Source organism: Thermobia domestica, chromosome 13, assembly GCF_964235325.1.
Source record: "Thermobia domestica chromosome 13, izTheDome1.hap1.1, whole genome shotgun sequence".
Lineage (NCBI taxonomy): Eukaryota > Metazoa > Arthropoda > Insecta > Zygentoma > Lepismatidae > Thermobia > Thermobia domestica.
In genome coordinates, this window is record NC_137466.1 from 69,568,054 (window position 1) to 69,590,628 (window position 22,575).

Sequence of the window (22,575 nt, forward strand, 5' to 3'; positions counted from 1 at the left end):
TTAAAACATTTAAGATCTAGTCTATAGGCTTGCACATGTTACCATTTACATGCCTGTGGATCTAAACGTTTTAGTAGCACATTTGGTAGTTCCTTCATTGCAGGCTTGCTCCAGGCTTGCCAATAATACATAACATAATGCTAGGCTTAAAATTCCTTTAAACTGACACATCTGTCACTTGGAAAAGCCATGAAACTTTAAGTCCAAAAAGGGAAATTAAGGGCAAACTTAGACTTACTGTAGACGTGCTTGCTTATTAAGTATCGACTTGTAAAATAGATGTAAGATTAAGAAAGGAAATCAATAAGTATAATATTATGTTAGTCTAGACTAAGTTGTACTTCAGTTGGCATTTTTGCATTCAGGTTCAGGTTTGAATAGCTAAGGAGAATTACTTCTTCATACTGAAGGCTTGACTGCGGATTTCGTTAGTAATTAATAAACTAAAACTCCGGAAGAACACGTTTCTTTGGAACGAAACACAAGGAGGTGATTATCACTTCGCTATTAACAACCCTCACTACTTACAAGCAAAATTTGAAAGTGGTAGCAGGAGCAAGAAAAGTGAAATTTCTAGTTTTACGATCTACGTGTGTGCCCTGTAGGTTAAAGGAGACGGATATGTATTGAAAATAAGTTATCATAATAATTGGTGGAATGAAAATGTGTGAAAAAGGGAGAGGCTTAAGAATACCTATGAAGACAATGTTGCCAATCACAGTGAGCTGGGATTGAATCAGGGACCCCTCACACCAGAGGAGAGCGGCGATCTACCATTTTGTCAACTATTATTGTCTCCCTCGTGCAATTTCATGAACTATTCAGTGAGGACACGAACTCAGAAACATCGAGAACAATTAAGTTACTCATGCTCTTCGGAGGGTCTGGAATTCCTGATGGAGTTCAGCACATGATTGTCAACCTAATGCCTCAGATCTTCGGACTGTACCACACGCTAAATGAGATACTATGCACCCTGTGTTAGGTTGATCGATGTGTTGTGAATAGATTCGTTTATTCCGAGAAACCTGGTTTAGATTGTGTTCATAGGTATTGGTATTATTATTATTATTATTATTATTATTATTATTATTATTATTATTATTATTATTATTATTATTATTATTATTATCATCTGGTTTTTAGTGCCTTTTTAAAAAATCAGTTCAGATTTTCTTAAAATATTTTATTTTCTGCTTTACAATGCGATTTTGAAGTCGAATAATTTGAAAGGAAGATTTTATTTTCTGCTTTTAATATGTTCACAGTGAGCGGTCAATCACAGAAAAAAGTGGATGATATTCTGACAAAAGTCGTGCAACCGACATATAAACAGTCATAACATCGCCAATGACCTAAACATCTACCATCTAACTGTGTTAAACCATTTGGAGAATGAAACCTACGAATATGTTCTTAATCCTTTGGTGATATGCAACCAATTTTGCTTTGTTGAATTTCCGGTTGCCGCATATTTGAGGATAATTTTATTTCACCAGGCGTTGCAAGAATAATTTGATTTTTAAAAATAAATAATCAATTATTATTTTTTAAAAAATATCTTATACATAAGAACGTTCCTTGGGAATAGCTTATTCGAGTGGTGTAAACTGCATCGAAGTATGACCGACGATTCTCAATATAATCCCGAACATACATACATACAAACATACAAGTCAAACTGGGAACCCCTACTTTTTTTTATTTAGGTCGGTTAAAAATAACATTTCTTGAGAGGAACCGTTGGAGGGAACGAATGTAGGGAAGACGCGTACGCTAACCGCTTAGCCACGAAGGAGCTTTACACACGAAAAGAACACTGCTCGTGTATATTTGAATGTTATATACTCGAACATCCTGTAATCATGGAAAAAAGAAAAAAACACACAGGAAAATTTGTCCCCCCTATCAATAAAAATTCTGGATGGCCTGCAGCTTCTGTTTGAACCTCAACCAATGCAATTATTGTTGCCCATGAGACGAGATTTGGGACTGTCTCGTCTCGAAAAGGCACCATAAAAGTACTTTTTCGTCTCGTAATCGTAAAGTAGCCTATATACAATAGAATAGAAACAATAGAATACAATAGAGAATATATATATATATATATATATATATATGTGTGTGTGTGTGTGTGTGTGTGTGTGTATGTGGGTGTGTTTCTATTATAAAAGATCTATCTAGTCTCATATATGATCAAGAAAATTCTGTCTCGTCTCGTCTCGTCTCATGGGAAACACTAGCCACAATGTATTAGCATTTTTGTGCTCTCCCACCAGGAATGGAATTCAGGACCACATACACCAAATGAGTAGTCACTAGACCAGAAGAGACGTTAATTAAGAAAAATAAATGTGCAGCTCATTAGTATTTTTTTAAAATAAATAGACAGGAAATATTTTTGTATAAACATTGGCATCTCACCTCCTCAACTGCGATCTGATTATGGTGATGGTGGTGGTGGTGGTGTACTAAAAGGGTCAGAGCACAAGGTTACGGCGTGTATTGTTAGCATCTCTTATCACTAAATGAATAAACAGTTTGATTGTGAATAGGGAAAATGTTCGATTTGATAATAACAGAGAGGATTTTGCACGTTTCAAGTGGTTACACTCAAGATAGTAGTACTTTGCTTTCTTTGTTGTTAATTAACATTATGTATAATTCTTGGTGAGCGTACCCAGATTATGACATTTAGGTACTTTCTGAAGTCAGTTGTTGGAAACACTGTTCACCGTGCTTACTGATGCATACTTGTTGCTTCCGACAATCAAGAGACAAAGAACAGAAGAAAAGTGAGTGAAGACTGACTCAATCAAACTCGGGAACAATTTCGGAGGTAAGTGTAAGGTAATAATAGCTTTTGCATGGGTTTGATTTGATTTCAGCGTCCCTTTCCGCAGCAAGATGTGGACCTACAGCTTTAACGTCGAATCCGAACCACATGAGTTCCTGCTGGGTAATAAATAATAGCATATGGTATCTACTTTGTTGCATGAGGTTTACTTGAACCGATTGAAAGATTTCCTAGCTAAGTTAATTAAATTACAAGTGAAGTGTTGTTATGTGAGAAAAAAAAAAACTTGAATTAACCAGTGGTCGAAGTGAGTCGGTATGCGGTGGTATGCCATATCGCCTCTGGATTTTCTGTGAAGAAGGCATACCGGTACCATCTCTGGTTTTTCAGTGATCAAGACATACCGTCACTAGAGAGAAGATGCTAAATAGCTTTAATAAATCCGTTTTTATACACAGAAATTGACGAATAGCTTTGCACGTAATAAGATTTTATTTCACAAAACCCTACATTTTTGTTACCGGTAGGGCCTATCTTTTTCCTACCTTTTGTTTATAAAATGAGGTGTCTTCAAAGAAATTCATCTATTACAATTTGATGTGCCATATTGAATTGTTTCTTTCTTATGTATGGTGTGTCTTTTTGTCTTAACATGTAAATGTCGTGTTTTGAGCATCCGGGCGGATCTTCCGGGGGGTTGGAATACCCAGAGGCGGACTGGGCCGCCCGTATACCCGGAAATTTCCGGGTGGGCCCTGCCCTCTGCAAAATTACTTAATATATTGCTGGATTAGTTATAGCTAATTCAAAACTATGTTCTCGTTCATAGTAACCAGTGGCGTAAGCAACGAGTACGCTGTACTAGCGAGGGGGGGGGGCACTAATGAAAGGGGCCCCTTGCTTAACCCGTAGGCTCTATTCTAGAAAAATCAATAAGACAAAAAGTCTAAAAAAATATACATGTACATTATCAACTCGAAAATGTAATCTCGTCCACAATTTATGTATTCAATGTGATGTGCAATTATTATTTATTTATTTATTTACTTCTTATTTAAAATGGCGGAGTTAAGGCATAACCTTTTCTTCCACTCAAATATTTACATTTTTCTTTTACAGTCGGAACTCATCATAGCTTTTTTTACGAGAATAAAAAGGATATACACACGTAGGTGTCGTTAAAGAAAATGAAATGAAATGAAATCTTTAGTTTTACGTCCCACGGTTATGCCGATTAGGCTAAAGGAGACGGTGATAATGAGAGATGAGTGAAATGGTGGAATGAAGAAAGTGGGAGGAAACGGGAGAACCCCGAGAATACCCACGAGCACGGTGTTTGTCCACCACAAAGTTCACTTGGCGGAGGCTGGGATCGAACCCGGGACCCCAAGCACCAGAGGTGAACGCTCTACCACTAGAGTTACAGGCATACAGAACAATACAAAGAAAATAAAACATGAAAAATGAAAATGAAACTTATTACATATAAAAATAAACACTAAAATAAACAAACGACAATGCTGGTAACATGTTAAACTATACAAAGAGAGAAACAAAAGAGAGAAAAGAGAAAAACGAACGACTGCATGGTAAAGCAAGGAATAGTTTTTTTTTTTTTTTTTTAAACTGAAGACCTTCATTAGAAAGATATTCTTTAGGGCGACGTTTAAAAGTCTACACTAAACCAGAGTTTCTGATGCTTCAAGGAGTGTCATTCCAAGCTTTGGTGGCAAATAGTGTGAAATATTTGGAAAACAAATTAGATTTGTGCGTTTGAACGGGCGAGTGTTGTATTTCCTTTAGAACGGGTATTTAGTGAGTGAGTATCGCCCAGAAATTTAAATAGAGGATAGATAAGTTACAAAGTTTGGAGCTGATTCTCCTACGATAAGGAAACCGTGTTAGACATGGAGTTGCTGGATGCGAGTGGTGGTGATAAATAATGGTCCCCTAAGCACAGCAGTGATGTCAGAAAAGGGGCCCGAACCCCCAGAAATCGGGCCCCGAAATTTGGAGCTTGGGTCCCTTCTATTCACCAATTAAATATATCGTTCTTGAACGTGGGAGATGGCAATCGGAAAATCATGGTCTCCTGAGCACAGCGGTGATGTCACCACAAATTGAGCCTGGGGACTGATGTCCACAGATATTTGGCGCCGAAAGTGTAGGTTTGGGTCTCTTCTATTCACGAATGAAGCGTGGAATTTTTGGACGTGGGTGGCTGCATTGGAAAGGGTTGGTTTCCCCTTAGCACACCGGTGGTGTCGTAAAGCTGGCCCGGGGCCGGAAGCCCAAGAAATCGGGCCCCAAAGCATATTCATGCCATATTTCCCATGCTTTTTGCACTCAAAAGTAAGTTTTCGTATTATCCTGCCTAAATGTTATTCAACAGAACATTACAAGACAATAGTGTGATGCTGAATGTCAGTAAGGAACAGCACAATATATTTGATATTGAACAGAAGGGACCTGAGTCCAAACATGTGGGGCCCGAATTTTTGGGCTTTAGGTCACGGGACCGATTTCCAACATCATCGCTGTGCTCAGGGGACCGGTTCTTTGCAGCGCCACAACTAGCATGTCCACCTCCATGTCTAACAAGGTTTTCTTACTGTAGGAGGATTTTCATGAAATATTCTTCATGTTTTCATCCAAGAGTAACAACGATATTACAAAGCTGTGGGCATTAACAGAGCATTAGATTGGGACAATTTCTTTTTATTGCATGTATAAAGTACACGAGAAATAGTGAACCCCATGGAAACGCACCACTCCTTTCTTGCAAATCTTAATTTTTTTAACTTGTGATTTTTAGTTTATTTTATTTTTTTACTTGTTTTCAAAACTCGAGTAGGAGGTCTCAATTGCTGATGTATAGTTTTTTTTGTTTTTTTTTTTAAGTTCGAGTCGGTAAAGAGGAAAGGGGATAGCAAGATGGGGTGTCTAATTCAAAATACCTAGCAATAGAGCACGAATATTGACGGGGAGGGCATTTACGAATATTGCGGGGGGTTGGGAGCACGCGATCTTAGTTACGCTACTAATAATAACATTAAAAATAATATAATTGAATTGTATTTACGCATGTGTTATGTAGAATAATGCATCATAGAGAAATGTATGGATATGGACAAGTCATATGGGTCTTTAATAAGAAGGACCCCAAGAAGGAGACAGGTCACGTAAAGATATTACAGTTAATCATTGTCGTAACTTGGGACCCGATTAAGGATGAGTTTTTTTGGTGTTTTCTTGACACTTCATTTCGCAGCGTTTAGCAATAAAGCATAATTTCACCCTTTCCAATCCCTAGAAAATACTGTTTCCATTTCCAAACATTGTTTTCTGTATACAAATATTTGATAACTCTTTCAGTTACTCAAATATCGTGTGAGCGAGCATTAAGTTATTTTAAATTAATTAAAACTTGTCTTGTACGCGCTCGTTTTCGTCAACTCATATTCTAGAATCATTTGTGCTTGTGGCCATTGAAAGAGATGTTCTGCAAAAAAAAAAAAAAAAAAAAAAATCTCTAATGATGAAATTATCAATGAAATTGCTAAATCTTCTTCTGTCTTTAGAAAAATGCTGCTGTAAAAGTTGGTTTGATAAATGAATTTCCTTACTCACGCATTTATAAGAATTACTGAACGCATCAAAATATGACTGACGAATGCGTTGTCACCTTTGTGTGGGTATGCGAATTTTTACATCAAAAGTTCGTGGTGTTCGTTCCGTTTTTCTTTCTTGATTTTGAGAGGATGATTCCTAACTGCCGTTAGTAGAAAAAATATTTTAGGCTGAAGTGCTAATATATGGTAGTAATGTTCCAATTTAATCACTTTTTAAGAAGTCAACAAGAAGTTATTTCTTATCAAACTCAGCGTGCTTTATCAGAAATGTTTTAAAAGCCTTTCTCCAAACTTTCCTGTGTTTTCAAAATGTTACTTCTTTTTTCTCACCTCCATAATTGGATGGTTACTGAATGTTCTTCATTACATATCAATAAACAAATCTACAAAAGTAGACTTGTTTTATGCGATAAAATTAACTTTATTATAATTTATTCACTCATTTGCATGTACCATTCATGAACATTAAATTTCTCCTAATTTTGAAGATGGAATCGTATCATATTCAGATCTCTTTCAATATAAACATTTGCTGCTCTGAAGGCACGATTCATTGCAAAAATTTTCATTGTGTAGAAAATAAAGAAAGTGGAATAATACTTGGCTATAGATACGCATGCACAACTTTACATTTCGTGTTGGCGGGGGTTTAGCCATCCAAGTCTCCAGCTAAGGATTCATTCCTAAAAGGGCAGTCCAGATTCCAGACCAACTCGGTATTCATCAAGGCTCTTAAGCATCATTCTCCGAGTGAGCCCTTGTACTCCCAGTCCACCTCTGGGAATATCCCTCAATCGAGTGGGGATCCGGCAGTTTTCTCACCGGAAATTGTTAATATAAAAGATATACTTTCAGTTGCAAAGTTCTTCAGAGTGATGAATGAAAGGAAGAAGAGTGAAGGAAAAGGAAACATATTTAGTAATGTAAATATTTTGAATAAAATGGAAAGTTCCAATATATATATATATATATATATTTAGTGGCTATTTTTCTTTTTCAGGAGTAGTTTGTTATTGGAAATGTCAAGATTCTTTTCAAGTACTGCGTCTGGTATTGATGAAGAATTCGATTATGAAGAACGAAAGGCGACAGTGTACTTATTTAAACGAGAAATAGAGCTAGGATGTAGTAGATCTAGAAGTACCACTGGATCACGAACTCCAGGAGGAGGAAATGTGCCATTTGGTCCTCTCTCTCATTGGGTACTAGTATTTCATTTCGTTGATGGTGCCTGGAGAACACTCGAAGGTAAGCATTATTGCTGTTACTGCTAGCGGCATAGACAAGGCAAGCCCTCAATTCAATTTTTTTATGCTTATAAAGGGTGTGTTTTTTTAAGAGGCGGAGAACTTTAAACTGGCAACACTGTTTTCTGTGACATTTAATATTACAGTTCTCGGCTGTTTTGAGGTTAGTTCGGTTTGGTAATTCATCATGAATAGACTCACACCGGAGTAACGTTTGCAAATTGTGAAAATAATTTGACAAACTCATCGGGAATTACGGGCATTTTACGGTGCTCATAATCGTCCATCAGAGCGATCAATTCGAGAAACTATGGATCGTTTTCGCAATACGTTTAGTCTAAATGATAATACGCATCTGGTGGAATCATTCGGTCGGTGCTATCATTTGTCCATATATCTTAAAAAATGATGCTACTCAAAACGTTACAACCAACGGTGAACGGTACAAAGACATGATTACTAACTTTTTCGTGTCTCAATTGACAGACATTAATTTTGCAGACATGTGGTTTCAGCAAGATGGCGCCACATGCCACACAGCGCGCGACACAATTAATTTACTGAAGGAAACGTTTGATGAACGATTAATTTCACGAAATGGAGCTATTAATTGGCCACCTCGTTCGTGCGATTTACCGCCATTGGGTCATTCCATATCAATTCAACACAGTGACTTAACTTCACCATCTCAGATTTTAATGAAATTTGGTACATAGATGCCCTCTAGATAGACTAAGAAAAATACCAAATTTCAACTTTATATATCGACCGGTATTGAAGATAGGGCTATGTAAAGTTTGAAAAAATGTCCAAAATAGCATGTTCAATGCAGTCTTGGGAAGTAACGTAACGCAAGTAACGTTTCCTAGTAACGCTTTACATTTTTTCCAAAGTAACTGTAACGGTAACGCGTTACAAATTTTTAAGTAACGCACCTAGTTTGTGTTACTTTTTTCGCGTTACATTTCGATGAGTAACTACAATATATGTATATTTTTTTCGGAAACAAATATTTCTTTCCTGTAAGTGAATTTCTCAGAATGGAACATGAACGATGTCAGTGACCGACAATTCCTGCTCTGTTCGTCTTTTCCCGTTTCGCCTTATGACCTCTAGCAATGAGATTTGCATGTAAAACCTGTTATCACTTTTCATCTTAATGCAAGGCGGAACGGGAAATCTCGATGTGCATTTTCCTGTTTCGCCTTACGAACTTTATGTTGGTAGGCTTTCATAGATACAATATGATTTGTTTATTTACATAACAAAAAAACAAAAACAAAAAATGCCACTTGCTGTTTTTGGAAGATGAGGACAGCCTCAGGGAAATTACGTGTACTGATTGCAAGCACCTGGAATATTTTGTCTTAGATTTTGGCAACTCCAAATCAATACGTTCAGTGAGTGAACTACGAGTGCAATGGTACTGGTAGTCTATTTTACTTTGAATGGTGTTGTTTTTATAAAGATGGAGAACGAAAATATTTTTTCGTTCGAACATTTGAAAGTATACTTTTTCTTAAAAGCTGAAGATGATGGTAAACAGCAATGGCGTATTTAGGGGTGGGGCTTCCGGGCTTAAGCCCACCCGAAATCTTACTATAGAAAAGTATATAAAATATCTTGCAGAATTTTCACATTTTCAGGCAAAGCCCCCTCCCCCCGAAAGTTAGCAAAACCCCACCTAAACAAAATCGTAAATACGCCACTGGTGAACAGAATTTAAAAGTAAAGTGGTGCCCCGACGGGAAATATTTATCAGCAACTAGGGTGCCAAAATTAACGACATTCAGTAAGGGTTTAATATGAATAAACTGTATTCTGATGAGCAGGCATACTTTATTGATGTAATATTGATGGTATGTAATATTAGAGTTCTTTTAGATCAGTTTGCGTATCCTAAAGTCCCGTTGATTATAGACTTTGGAACAACTAGATTTAAAAAGCATGTATCGACTTTAGAGTTATTGGCAAATTTTGATTCACCCCCAGTTCATCTATTCTCATTTTCTCAGTTGTAATGTAATGTTTCTCTATATTCTGTATTTTTAATTTTACATAGCAACATTGTTATTATTATATAATTAGTTTAGCAGAATAATAATAAGCAACCAGTTTTTCTAACGCATAGGGATGGGCACGAGTCAAGCTAAAACTCGACTCGAATCCAAGTCGAGTTTCGAGTCGAGTCAAAAGTAATATTGAGTCGAGTTCCGAGCCGATTCACTGTTTTTGGCGTCGAGTTTCGAGTCGAGTCGAGTTTGATAAATGGCTCGCTATGGCTCGCTCGTTTTAACTCGTTTAGAAATCTCGGCCTGATTACACTGGAAAGCGAAAGCCATGAGAAATACTTTTAGTGTAAGTAATATGAAGTAATAGCTTCAGTAATATGAAATACTTTTAGTGTTGTTCACGAGAGGGGACACTGCTCGCATCTCGTCTCGTATCGATAGCAAGAAAACAAGAGTTTTTTTTTTATAGCAAGCTTAGCTCGGCTTGGCTTAACTAAGCCGATGGCTCGAGCCGGCTCGCTTGGAGTGAACCATCGGTCGAGCTGGCTTGGTTGATATAAGCCATCTGCTCGGTTCGATTCAACTGAGCAAAGGGCTCTAGCCAACTCGGTTGGGTGAGTTGTTGGCTCAGCTCACTTCCCGGTTTGAGTCGATAGTGAATGAGCTGTGAGCCGATCCGCTCGAGTCGTTGACGATTCTAAACCCGAGCCGAGCAGTTTTGAAAATATTTGGCTAGTGCCCTATAACTTTTAACAACGTTTGGCTCGAGCCCGAATACTCAACCTAGACTCTCACCCAAATTCAGAAGCTCGTGAACAATGTCCTTGACTCCTAGACTTCACGCCTACCGAGGTTGGCAATCAACTACTTTTTTAGTATTCATATATAAACCGCCTATCTTTCATGTTTATACACAGTGTTGTTATAATAATAATAATAATAATAATAATAATAATAATAATAATAATAATAATAATAATAATAATAATAATAATAATAATAATAATAATAATAAGAAGAAGAAGAAGAAGAAGAAGAAGAAGAAGAAGAAGTTGTAGTAGTACCATTTATAATAATAATATTGTCTATGTAAGATACTTGAAAAGAGTACTCGAAAATATACACCAGATTTGGCTCGACTCGACTCGAAACTCGACCCGATTTCGAGTCGAGCTGGAGGAAATTTTTCAGGCCGAGTTCTCGGGTCGAGCTCAAATATGTCTGTTTCTAGTCGAATCGAGTTTCAAAGAAAACTTGCTCGAATTCACTCGTGTCCATCCCTACAAGTAACGGAGTATGGCATTTTAGTCAATGTTATATTACATTAAAATTTTCATATAGTTGTCAAGTAAAAATTTGTCCTTGCATTTACATAAATCGATTCAAAACGTGCTATAATAATAATAATAATAATAATAATAATAATAATAATAATAATAATAATAATAATAATAATAATAATAATAATAATAATAATAATAATAATAGCGGTAGTAATAGCAGTACGGAAAACTGAAGTAATAAGATTTTTTCACATATTCAAAGTTTCGGACCTAAAAGTAACGCGTTAGTAACGCGCTACTTTCGAAGTAAAGTAACAGTTACTTTTTGGAGGCAAGTAACGCGTTACTAACGCGTTACATTTTAAGACAAAGTAAAGTAACTTGTAACGCGTTACATTTTTACAAGTAACTTACCCAACACTGGTTCAATGTATTTTGAAATTGGAATTGCAGCTCTCCTAATTGAGCTAACGAGTTGGTTGAGATGTCATTTTACAGCACTTTTCACGCCCTTTTCTGTTGTATACAACAGCATATACGCTAATACAAATTTTTATTTTCAAAATCAAAATAAATTTTACTTCAAAAATTTTCAAAAAGTACATACTTTAAAATTTTGATATTAATTCCATGAATAGATAGTATTGTTGTGAAGCACCTGACAAACTATGAATTTGGGATGATAATGGGTTCATTGTTTAAAAAAATTCAAAATTAATACTTAATTTTCAAGAATATTCTGATGTAGGGTAATAACTAGACTTCTGATCGATATGCACTAAAAAACGACAAAATATCCATGCAAATATGCGCTAAATATCACGAAAATATGCACTGAAAATATGCACTAAAGTTGTAAATATGCACCAATCAAAAGCTAAAGTTAAATGAGGAATGTTATTGCTTTAGAGAAAAAAGTTGTATTACTTAAACTACATTTACATATAGCGTATAACTATGATGCATTTATGCTAGCATACAAAACTATGTAGTTTTCGGTGTTTTCTGGCAAAACCTGCACTTTATCAATCAAAACATTATTGTACATCGAAAATGTTCCTTCCGTGTCACGGGTCTTAAGGGACAATATTTCAAAGAAGCAATGTTACTTGCCGATAAATCTGAAATTCATGCGTCGTTGTTCCCAGGAACACTTTATTTACATTGGCCAAGAATTTTATGCCAGGATTTTTCGCGTCTATTGACTGTGTCTTTCGAAGAAATGCTTGTCGAATTGATCTTGGTGGCGTCTGCTTCGTTATTTAATCAAACAGCTCAAATGTACTACAAAGTCCTAATCATCGCTCTTCTAATCTCGTTATGATGTTTGAAATTGAACTTAATTGAGTATTGATAAAAACAAGGTCGCTTTTAATGTTTCAAGCGTCCACGGCTTATTGAAAACATTTGGCTTCTTGAATATATATAAATTTTCAAATAAAAAAAGAATGCGCCAAGAATATGTCAATAAAGAATAAATAAATATACTCAGAGAAGTAAATAAACACATCTGGTATAAGCATATAATACCTGTCTAGCGAAATTGAACAGGACTTGCAAAAAATTCTGTTAAAAGTTTTAAAATTTACGAATAGTGCCCCTGTGCAAAATTTCTTGACAATCTGAGATGGTAAAGTAAATTTTGTTCTCAAATTGTATTGATCTGGAATGACTCAAAGGATATGTAAAGTCACGTCTACGCCGAGAAACCGGAAACAATGAGCACTTGGAAGCCAAGGTTTGACGCGTTATTGCCGAAATAGAGCCTGATTTACTGCGAAGAGTGTGAGAAAACTGGACCTCCATATTATGCCCTGTATGCGCCAGCTGCGGTGGCCACATGTCCGAAATCATATTCAAACATTAATGCAATAAAATGATCTCTAAAATAAAGCCAATTTCAAGGATATTTTTAAAAAATGTGTTTTATTTTAACATAAAGTTCTCCGCCTCTAAAATAAAAACACCCTTTAGATTCAATCTCTAATAATACAAGACATTCGTTTAGAGCTCTTCGTGGCTAAGCGGTTAGCGTATGCGCATTTAGCGTAGGAGACTTGGATTCGATTCCCGGCTTGTGTTCATATGGTTCGTATTCAACGTTAATCAGTAGGTCCACGTCTCATATAGCCTCTCTGCTGAACAGGACGTTAAACTATATTGAACAACAACAATAAGATATTCATTTAATGGCTATTACGAGAAATTCAAGGGTTGATAACTAGAATGAGCCATCCTTACACATGTTTAGAATTTAGATTATACTATGTTTTTACTGCATTGTGTTCAAGCTTGTCTCATTACCTGTAGAAATGAGAAATCTTGAGAAATGTATCAAAGCTTTTAACATTTCCAGCGTAATGTCCTCGTATTTGCATGAAGGCGAAATTTTACTTCCTATGTTTTATCAACTGTACATAATTTGAATCATCTGTCCGGGTGATTCAGAAATGTCTCGAATAATGTTAATGATATTAGGAATCTTAAATGTTCATGTATGGAAATGAAAGTTAACTACGTCACTAGCCGGAAACTAGAAAATTCCATTTTCGGATGCCTAAAAATTCGGTAATAAATAGAGTAAATTAACCTTTTCAGCTCTAACGATGTTCATGAAATCGAGAATCTATCATTTTCGAATAATCGGGTATGGCAATATTGTTTAATATTGACTTTCACAAATGTTATTTAATTATGTGTGTGGTAAAACTTGTGTCGAAAGGCTCCTATCGACTATCTTTTTATAAAACGGAATAAATATAACGTTTAACGGATTGAAGCAACATATACATACACACACACACACACACACACACTTTACATGGGTCAAAGTTACACCGTAAACATCTGTAACTGTCCAAGTTTTCTCATGAGCTATCAGAAGTTTGTTCTGGTGCTTACTGCGGAGGAACAGGCTAGAGGAACAGGAGTCGCATTTTGAGGTGCCCAGATCTGTAATTACAGTACAGCGTGAGATTTGTAGATGATTTAAACATATCCACCACACAAGAATAGCATAAGTAGGTGGTACCGATAGTTTATGGAAACTAGCTGCTTGTGTAAAAGCAAGAGTCCTTTTTGACCTCGTACGTCTGATAACACAATTTGTATAGAGGGTTATTATAAAGTTTCAATCCATTTCTGTGAAAAATATGTTAAAATCAAACTAATAATCCCAATGGAACTAGTAACACATAGTAACACAGAATCCACCCAAAATGCAGATGAAACTCACTGTCAGAGTAACACATAATTCATCCAAGTATACACTTACCAGTACCCTTATTCCACATGACCATACTGCAGTTCCACATAAAACTTCCAGTGAGGCACCCTACACGAAACATCTTTATTAACGTATACTTATTCGGATCAGGGCTACTGGTAAGAATCTGAAGATAACAGGTAGTGGGCAGGATGCAAAACGTTCCGGTAGGTCCAAGGTGTCAGCTGATACTGTGCAATGGGTATAGGATTCGTTTACCAGAATCCTGAAATCATCAATCACGAGGCTAAGTCAGAAGTTGGATGTACCACAATCGACAGTATGGAAGGTTGTCTACTACAGCTTGAAAGAACGGTCATAGCACATCCAAATCCGACATAAGCTAGAAAGGGAGGACTACGCTGCGCTGGTCCCGAAGGAATGTGTGTCGACCTGTTGCAGATAGTTGTAGAGAAAATTTCGTGGGAAATGTACTCTTTAGTGATGAAGCCAAACATGTGATATAGTCAACCAATACAACTCTAGAGTGTGGGCAGCTCAACAAGGCAACAAAACACCCGAAAATTGAATGTTTTGGTTGGGGTGACAAGGGTGAATGTGTACGGACTATTCTTCTTTGCAGAACCAACAGTAACAAGCATTTCGTATTACGATATGTTGCAGATGTTCCTTCAACCACAATGGGGCAGGATAGCATCTGAGAGTCAGGATGAAGTCTCTATTATTTCTCACCGTCTGTTCGTAAGTACGTGGAGCACAGGTTTCCATGTACATGGATTCATAGAAGCTGCCTTTGGACATTTCATTCTCTTTACTTACCTTCTCTTGACTTTTTTGCATTAAGATACAAGTGTACATAATAAAGATCAACTCTGTTTACCATCTAAAGAAACATGCGAGGCATGCGATGCTCCACATCACAGCTATAATGCTAGAAAAGATGTTTTGTGCAGTGGTTCGTCGGTGGGAGTTTTCTGTGGGACTGCAGGAGGTTCATGTGTATTCATGTGACTTGGCGCGAGCTGGGATCGAACCAGGGACTCCATGCACCAGAGGTGAATGCTCTACTACTAAGCCACATCCGTTTACAGTAATATGATATTTCAAACCATTCGAGATATATGAAAAAGAACTAACATTTGATATATTGCTTAAAATGGCGTATTTGTGGCAACTTTCTAAAACATTTTTTTAAAATTTATTTTGTTTCTCTAACATTACAACAATAGGCCTACTTTTTTGGTTGGTTTTGGTGGGTGTAATTACAGTTCTTGGAAGTAAATAATTTTAAGCAGGGTCGCAAACTTTAACAATTTTTATCATATTTATAGAATGATTTGAAATATAAAATTGCTATAAATGGCATTGTAATCTTCACATCGATTGAAAACCATTTATGAAATTGGACAAGTGCTTTTTAAGCAGTTTTTCGAAATAAATGCTTTTCAAAAAAAGACAAATTTTCAATCTCTTGTAACTCTGTTCGTATTCTTTGAAATCCGTCATATCGTGATCATAATATTAGACTCTGAAGTACTATGGATGTGCACTGCTCCGTCTGTCTCACTTGCGTTGTTACTGCTGTAGACGCCACCAACATTTGGATGTTTGTGATACTATAACGTCCTTAGTTTACAGCACTACGTAACAAATGTATATTTATGTTTTCGGTTTACATGTAACTTGAATTATGTAACAATTTGATGTACTGCCTTTTGAAAAAAATACAACTTTATGTTAAGTTGACAACACTGTTAACCTTGTGGTATCACAGAGTTTGTCAAACTATGTCTCCCTGCCGTTATTTACACGGTACAAAATTTCAACGTTTTTTTTTAAATCCATTAGCTTAAAAGTTAAAAGGACGTGTCAAGATAAAGATGGTCCACCCTGTATACCTAGGTAGATACACCAGCCTTTAGCTGGCTAGCATTTGCTCGGCCTACGGCGTCACATTTCTTGTTTTAGCCGTTGTTTCCGTTCTTCGCACGGCAAGAATATGTTCATCCATTTTCTGTGCAAAAATTTAAACTCCTTCTTTAGAATACTCTTTTCAAAGTGCAATGATAAAACTCATATCAGTTCAAGTGCTACCTGTAATTGTGTTCAAGAAAATCATTTAAAATGCTTCACCCATTTCCCTCGGATTATCAGACTGACAACCTGTAGAAAAAATAAATAAATAAATATTGCACCTTCTCTCGTTAAAAGTGGAATTTCCGGAAATGCTGTGCAATGTAATCGTCACCTCTTGGTGACTTTGGACTGGAATATTTTGGATTTTGCTGCTTTAGCATTTAAATATACAACTGAAACCATGCCACTCTGGAAGAGACCAAAAAAGCAGGGATGGAAAATGAACCGGTTCTTGTGAAAACGTTCTGGATAGGTTCCTATCTTTAACATGGGTTCTTGGTGCCTGAAACGGTTCAAAAGCGTGTCAGAACCTGTTCTTTTTCCGTCCCTGCTAAAAAAAAAAAAAAAAAAAAAAAAAAAAAAAAAAAAAAAAAAAAAAAAAAAAGAGAGAGAGAAGAGACAGCTGTCATTCATACCAACCAGAAAGAATTTGCGGAAAAAATTGGGTTGTTGGGAATGGAAAGTTGATTTAAAAGGTTGAATTTAATTGGTTGAAAAGTGAATACAAACAAATTCTAGATATGTAGTTCAGGATTTAATATACGTACTTAAGAAGTAACCATTAACTCGGTTCAATATTACAAACTGGGTTTTAAGCCCTTTCAGATTAATCTTGAATATTGAAGGCAATTCAAGGTTATTATTATTTTTGCAAGACTTAAAACGCCTTACCAAATTAGAATGAACATGTAAGAAATTCCATTCAAGAAATTTATTAAGTAATTTTTATCAGGTTTATAGTATAGAGAATGCAGGTATAAATAAATTGCAATAGCAGTGAAATTCTTATTGAGGAAAGGGTGTCACATCCGGATATTTAACCAATCTGCGCTCAACTACGTCCTTTTACAAAACTAAAGTAAATAGTCCTACTTACCAGTTTTTCTCTTAGAAAGAGAGATATAGAGAGAGCAAAAATGAAATGAAATCTTTAAGTTTAACGTCCCACGGTTATGCCGGTTAGGCTAAAGGAGACGGTGATAATGAGAAATGAGTGAAATGAAGAAAGTGGAGGAAACGGGAGAACCCCGAGAAAACCCACGCACACGGTGTTTGTCCACCACAAAGTTCACTTGGCGGGGGCTGGGATCGAACCCGGGACCCCAAGCACCAGAGGTGAACGCTCTACCACCGAGCCACCTAGAGAGAGCAAGCAAATATTTTACCCAAAGGAAGCAGTTCCTCCTGGAATCCTCTAGTTAAAGTTGACTTTCGATATTACGACTTACTTCTCTACTCCCCTTTATTCGTGTAATTGGGCTTTCCGCTTTTCACTTAATTATTTAGCGGTCGGTATTAATTAATGAGTTTATCTTCATTAATGTAAAAGCTGGGTGGTATACAATAATTTGCCAAAGGTCATTAATGGATTGGGCATAACAAAACCAAATTGTCGCATTACTCTTCACCGCCACAACGACGTTTCTTACTCATCACACCAAACGGTTGATATTTTGTCAAATAATAATGTCGAATTAACGACTCATTGTTCGTACTGATCTGATTTAGCACCTAATGAGTTCGTTTTGTTTCCACACATAAAAAAATGAGATGTAGAGTGAGGAACTTGTGTTCCCTGAATCAGCTATTGTTGCATTCCGAACAGAAGTTTCTGAGGTACTGTTTCAAACTCCTGTGATGAATAAACGAATTGGCTTAAACAAAGATAATTTAAACATAGAGAAAACTAGTCTTCCGTAATTTATAATAGCGACACACTAGCGCCACCAGGAATAATGCCGAGACAGAGATTCTCAAATTTTCGAGACGAAATTGAAATCGAGACGGAGGTTTATAATTCGATACGAGACTGACTCAATATCTATCTGACTTACCCGAGACGAGACCAAGATTGAGATAGAAACTTGTATTTCGGGACAAAACCGAGACGAGATTAATCCTAGTCTCGAAAGCCTCTCCCTCATCTCGACTACTAACAGAAATGACTGAAATTACTTTTTCTTGAAACCTCAGAGTTCATTGTATGTTATGTTATATGTTAAATAATGAAACAATTGCTGTTGGAGGTTGCAGTGATAGACGTTGATTCTTAGGCATATCGAAAATGTTTTAAACAACACATAATTTAAGTTGGGATTCACCCGAGTCTTGGTCTTGGTCTTGCATTTGCTCATCACTATCAAGAATGAACTAGAAAAAGATAAAACATCAGGTTGCAATATACTATTACTTATATATTTTTAATTTCACATAATTTATTTTCAGACTATCGAGATAAAACCGAGACGATATCGAGACTTGGCCCTTGAGACCGAGATCGAAACAAATATCGAAATGAGACCGTAAGCGATACGGCGATTTCCGACTCGAAACTAGGCCGATACTGAAACCGCTATTTGTCGACTGAGACTGTATTAAGTCTCGTTTCGTCTCGTCTCGACCCTATTCCTATGTGCGAGTGTTAGTAGTAATTTGCAGAAACTTTGCCAGTAGCCTTCGTAGTTCACATAGCTCTCAAATCATGAAATAAAATGATACCTTTAAGTCTTACGTCCCACGATTAAGCCGGCTAGGCTAACGGAGACAATGATAATGAGAAATCAGTGAAATGGTGAAATGAAGAAAGTGCGAGGAAACGGGAGATCCAAGAGAAAACCTCCACACACAGTGTTTGTCCACCACAAAGCAGACTTGGCGCGAACCAGGGACCCCATGAACCAGAAGTGAACGCTCTACCACTGAGCCATCGCAGCCCCTCTCTCAAATAATCTATTTACTATATGTTAGAGTGCGTTTCTTTTTTCTTGGCACACTTCTCGCCTAAAGAATGAATCGATCTGCAACGCATTGTTGCCACTCCACGGTTAAGTTGAGAGTTAGAATACCCTAGGAGATAGCAAAACGCCACACTACTCACAAATCACTGTAACATACTTGTTCGTGTGTGGCAACTAAGCACTTCAAATACTCGCCAAATAGCAATGTCATCATCTGATGGGCTGGCTAATAACTAACGTCACTTACACGACAAAACCAACAAGACGCCTTTTGGATTAAAACGTTCATGTGAGTGCTGGCAGAAAACACTTTAAAGGCCAACCCAGTGCACTGGCGGGAAGTGTGCCAAGATAAAACAAACATACTCTAAGTCCCGTAGACATTTGTACCATTTCACTTGTGATAACTAATAATATAATGAATATAATGCCCGAATAAAAAGAAATTCCCGTTGAAGGTTACCTAATAAGATAACATACTTTACTCACCTCACCTAGCTCTCATTGACTCTACATGCCGTTAAAAGGGGATTATGATACAATTGTAGAAAGATAAGTTATAAGAGTATGATCTTGTATATTTCGTAATAATAAGTTTTTCTTTCAAATGTGTTCTTTTCCTTTGGTGTAGGCAGTAATGATGGAAACGACGTGTTAATTCCAAGCTACAAAAAGCGTCGTCCATCTGGTGAGGGCAGATGGGAAGAAATTGGATTTGTGACCATATCTCCAGCAAAACTTCGGCAATATGTTGTAGATAATAATTTAAATGGTGCCCCATACAATGCTGTAAGTTGCAATTGCCAACATTGGATTCTCAACTTCTGCAAGAATTTTACCGGAAACATCCAAGGGAAAGTGAAGTCTCACCTGACGTGTAATGAATTCACAGTGCTCACTGTACTACTAACAACAGCGTTTGTGTTAGCAAGAATGTTTTTCAGATAATTGACCTCAATATGTTATACTGCATGATAGTCTGCAGTATCCTAATTTTTGTTTGTCAAGGTTGGTTTGTATTTGAGTAACTAATTAGGAAACTACAGATCAAAGAGTAAGTCTATTTGCTGTAACAGTAAACAGGTTAATGGTAAGTTAGAATTGTAGGAGGGTTATTTACTATCATATGTTTGTATGACGAAAATCAACCTTAAAATTAATTATAAAACTTCTTAATTGTCTTTAATATTCTAAAACAAACTCAAATCGAACTTTAACCTTTACGACAAATATTATATATCCTTTCACAGAATACCATTAAAGGTGATGAATGACCTTGGGAAATGACCTTCTCTTCTACAACTGTTGATACCATTTGTCAAAAAAAAAAAAAAAAAAATAGTCGGACGTACGAGCCTTACGCAAAGTGGTTCTGACGCGTAATTAGTACTGTACTAAAGACTTCGACTAACGTATGTTTCCTGCAGTTGTCAGGCCTTTAGTATAATGCTAATGATATGTCAAAACGACTCTGCATAAGGCCCACTATGTTTAGCAACTGTTTAAGAGTGCGTCTTGACTTCTTCAGATGAAGCAAACCTCCGTACTCTGAGCAACTGCTTGATCTTCGTAAAGAAGAAGAAGTTAGGTAGTAATCTGCGGTCTCTTTGGTGAATTAGTTTCGGGTTCGATTCTTGGGGGAGATTATTAAAATTGGAACTAATTATAGTGATTCGAATTCCAACTTAACTGTATGTGCATGTATCATATAGTCTCGGAGCTGAAAATGGTCGTATAAGGCATGATTCAGCATAAGTGTCGTGTGGTGTAACGTCATGCCAACACGGAACAAATTGCACGAGGAGCGCCATCTATAGGTCCTTGTAAAGTGTGTTTATCACAGTTTCTAGCCAGCTAGCTGTAGTGTAAGAGTGGGTGCAGAATGAAGCGTGAGGAGTCAAAATACCTGAGCAAGGCGATAGGCAAGTTTTTCCAGAGCCAAAACGGCAATCGAAAATCAACTTTAGAGCATTTCCGGAAGCAAGGTGTGTCTGACAGGACAACCCAGAGAGCCATAAAACGTTTCGTGGGTACTGGAAGCAGTGATCTAAAGCCGTCATACCGACCGAAACCAAACACCAAGCTAGATGCAAGGCTCAAGAGACTATTGGTCCAAAATCCATCATGCTCAGAACGTGAGTTAGCAAAGCGCGTGGGAACGTCGCAATCTTTAGTGAATCGAACAAAAAAGAGGCTTGGGATTGTCACTAGAAAGAAGCGGCATAAACCAAAGTACGTGAAAAATCAAGTGGAGCGAGTCAAACATCAACAACTTCGTTCCCAAAAACATTAACCCCCCAAATGTACCCCAAAATCGACCTATCGAAAGATATTCGGCACTATGCAAAGCTGAATACAAGAAAAGGAAGACGCCTCCAAAGAATTTGAATGGTTTCAAGTGCGTGTGGGCAATCATTTCCAAGCGAGTGGCAGAAAAGTCCGGAAAAAGGCTGTTCATGAGGTTCCGCAGCAATCTGGTGGAGACCTACAGGCATGCACCCATGTCAACCAAGTTGTAACATTTTCTTGCAGCGTTTTGTACCTTCTGTTCGTGCAAGAAAGAATAAATAGTTTATCGTGAGTATGGCGCTTTCTATCTTGATTACAATTTCGCGACACTTATGCTGAATCACATCTTAGTTTAAAAGAAAATAATATAGCGGATAATTATTAAATTGTACCTAGAACTGTATAGCTCTGTGTCATTTTTTAAATGATAATGACAGTAATTGGCGTGACAAAGCGTTTTGACCACAAAGTCTTCCATTTTCCTCACACCACATTAATTAATCCTGTAATCTATATTAATTTCAAACAGCTACATTTGTTTGATTACTTCCTTTAGTTATAAGTATGTGGAAAAAAGTTAGAAAAATCTCTGAACTGACAGAGAATTGAACTTCAGTCTTTGCTTGCTATATGGTTGTTTTACTACCAAGCTGTCAGTTTTTGTGAATGATATTTCGTTTTGTATTTTTATATAACTTATTTTATAAAATTTTTCAAATCAGACCAAAACTTAGTGAGTAGAATAGATTGAAATAAATAATTCTGAACAATAAATATTTTTCATTTATTGTAAATTTTGTACAAACATTCCAAGACCTGCTTAATTCTTTCGGCCCTCATTTTGTTTACTCATCGATTTTTATTTTGCACTATTATGCTTTTTGACTTAACAAATGAAATACAATCGCCATTTTGATTGTGGTTGTCATATTTACATAACTATGAGACGTACACATTTGTTTACACTATGGCTAAAACATGTGTGAAAATACAATATTTCATTAATCGAAAATCATTATATTTTACGTAATATAGAGACTCGGAATGCATCACTAAAAGCAGAAAAAATACTTACTGCAAATTATTTTTTCGCGTAAAATAGAACAGTCTTCATGGCTGAATTTCGTCTATGGCTGAATTTCGTGGTAGTAGTTACAAGTATTGTGCGTATCTTCCTAACAATAGATGAGAGCACTAGAGAAATGGCGGGAAATT

At 36.6% G+C, this 22,575-nt stretch overlaps 1 protein-coding gene across 1 annotated transcript; it reads left to right on the forward strand.

Annotated features, from left to right (window-relative positions):
• The first annotated feature begins 2,719 nt into the window (after positions 1-2,719).
• LOC145668215 (uncharacterized) lies at positions 2,720-22,134 on the forward strand. The gene is made up of 3 exons (XM_081735865.1): positions 2,720-2,839; positions 7,430-7,677; positions 19,703-22,134. Exons 2-3 carry the CDS (start codon positions 7,449-7,451, stop codon positions 20,017-20,019), a joined length of 546 nt encoding a protein of 181 aa, XP_081591991.1. The 5' UTR covers positions 2,720-2,839; positions 7,430-7,448; the 3' UTR covers positions 20,020-22,134.
• The last annotated feature ends 441 nt before the right edge of the window (positions 22,135-22,575 follow it).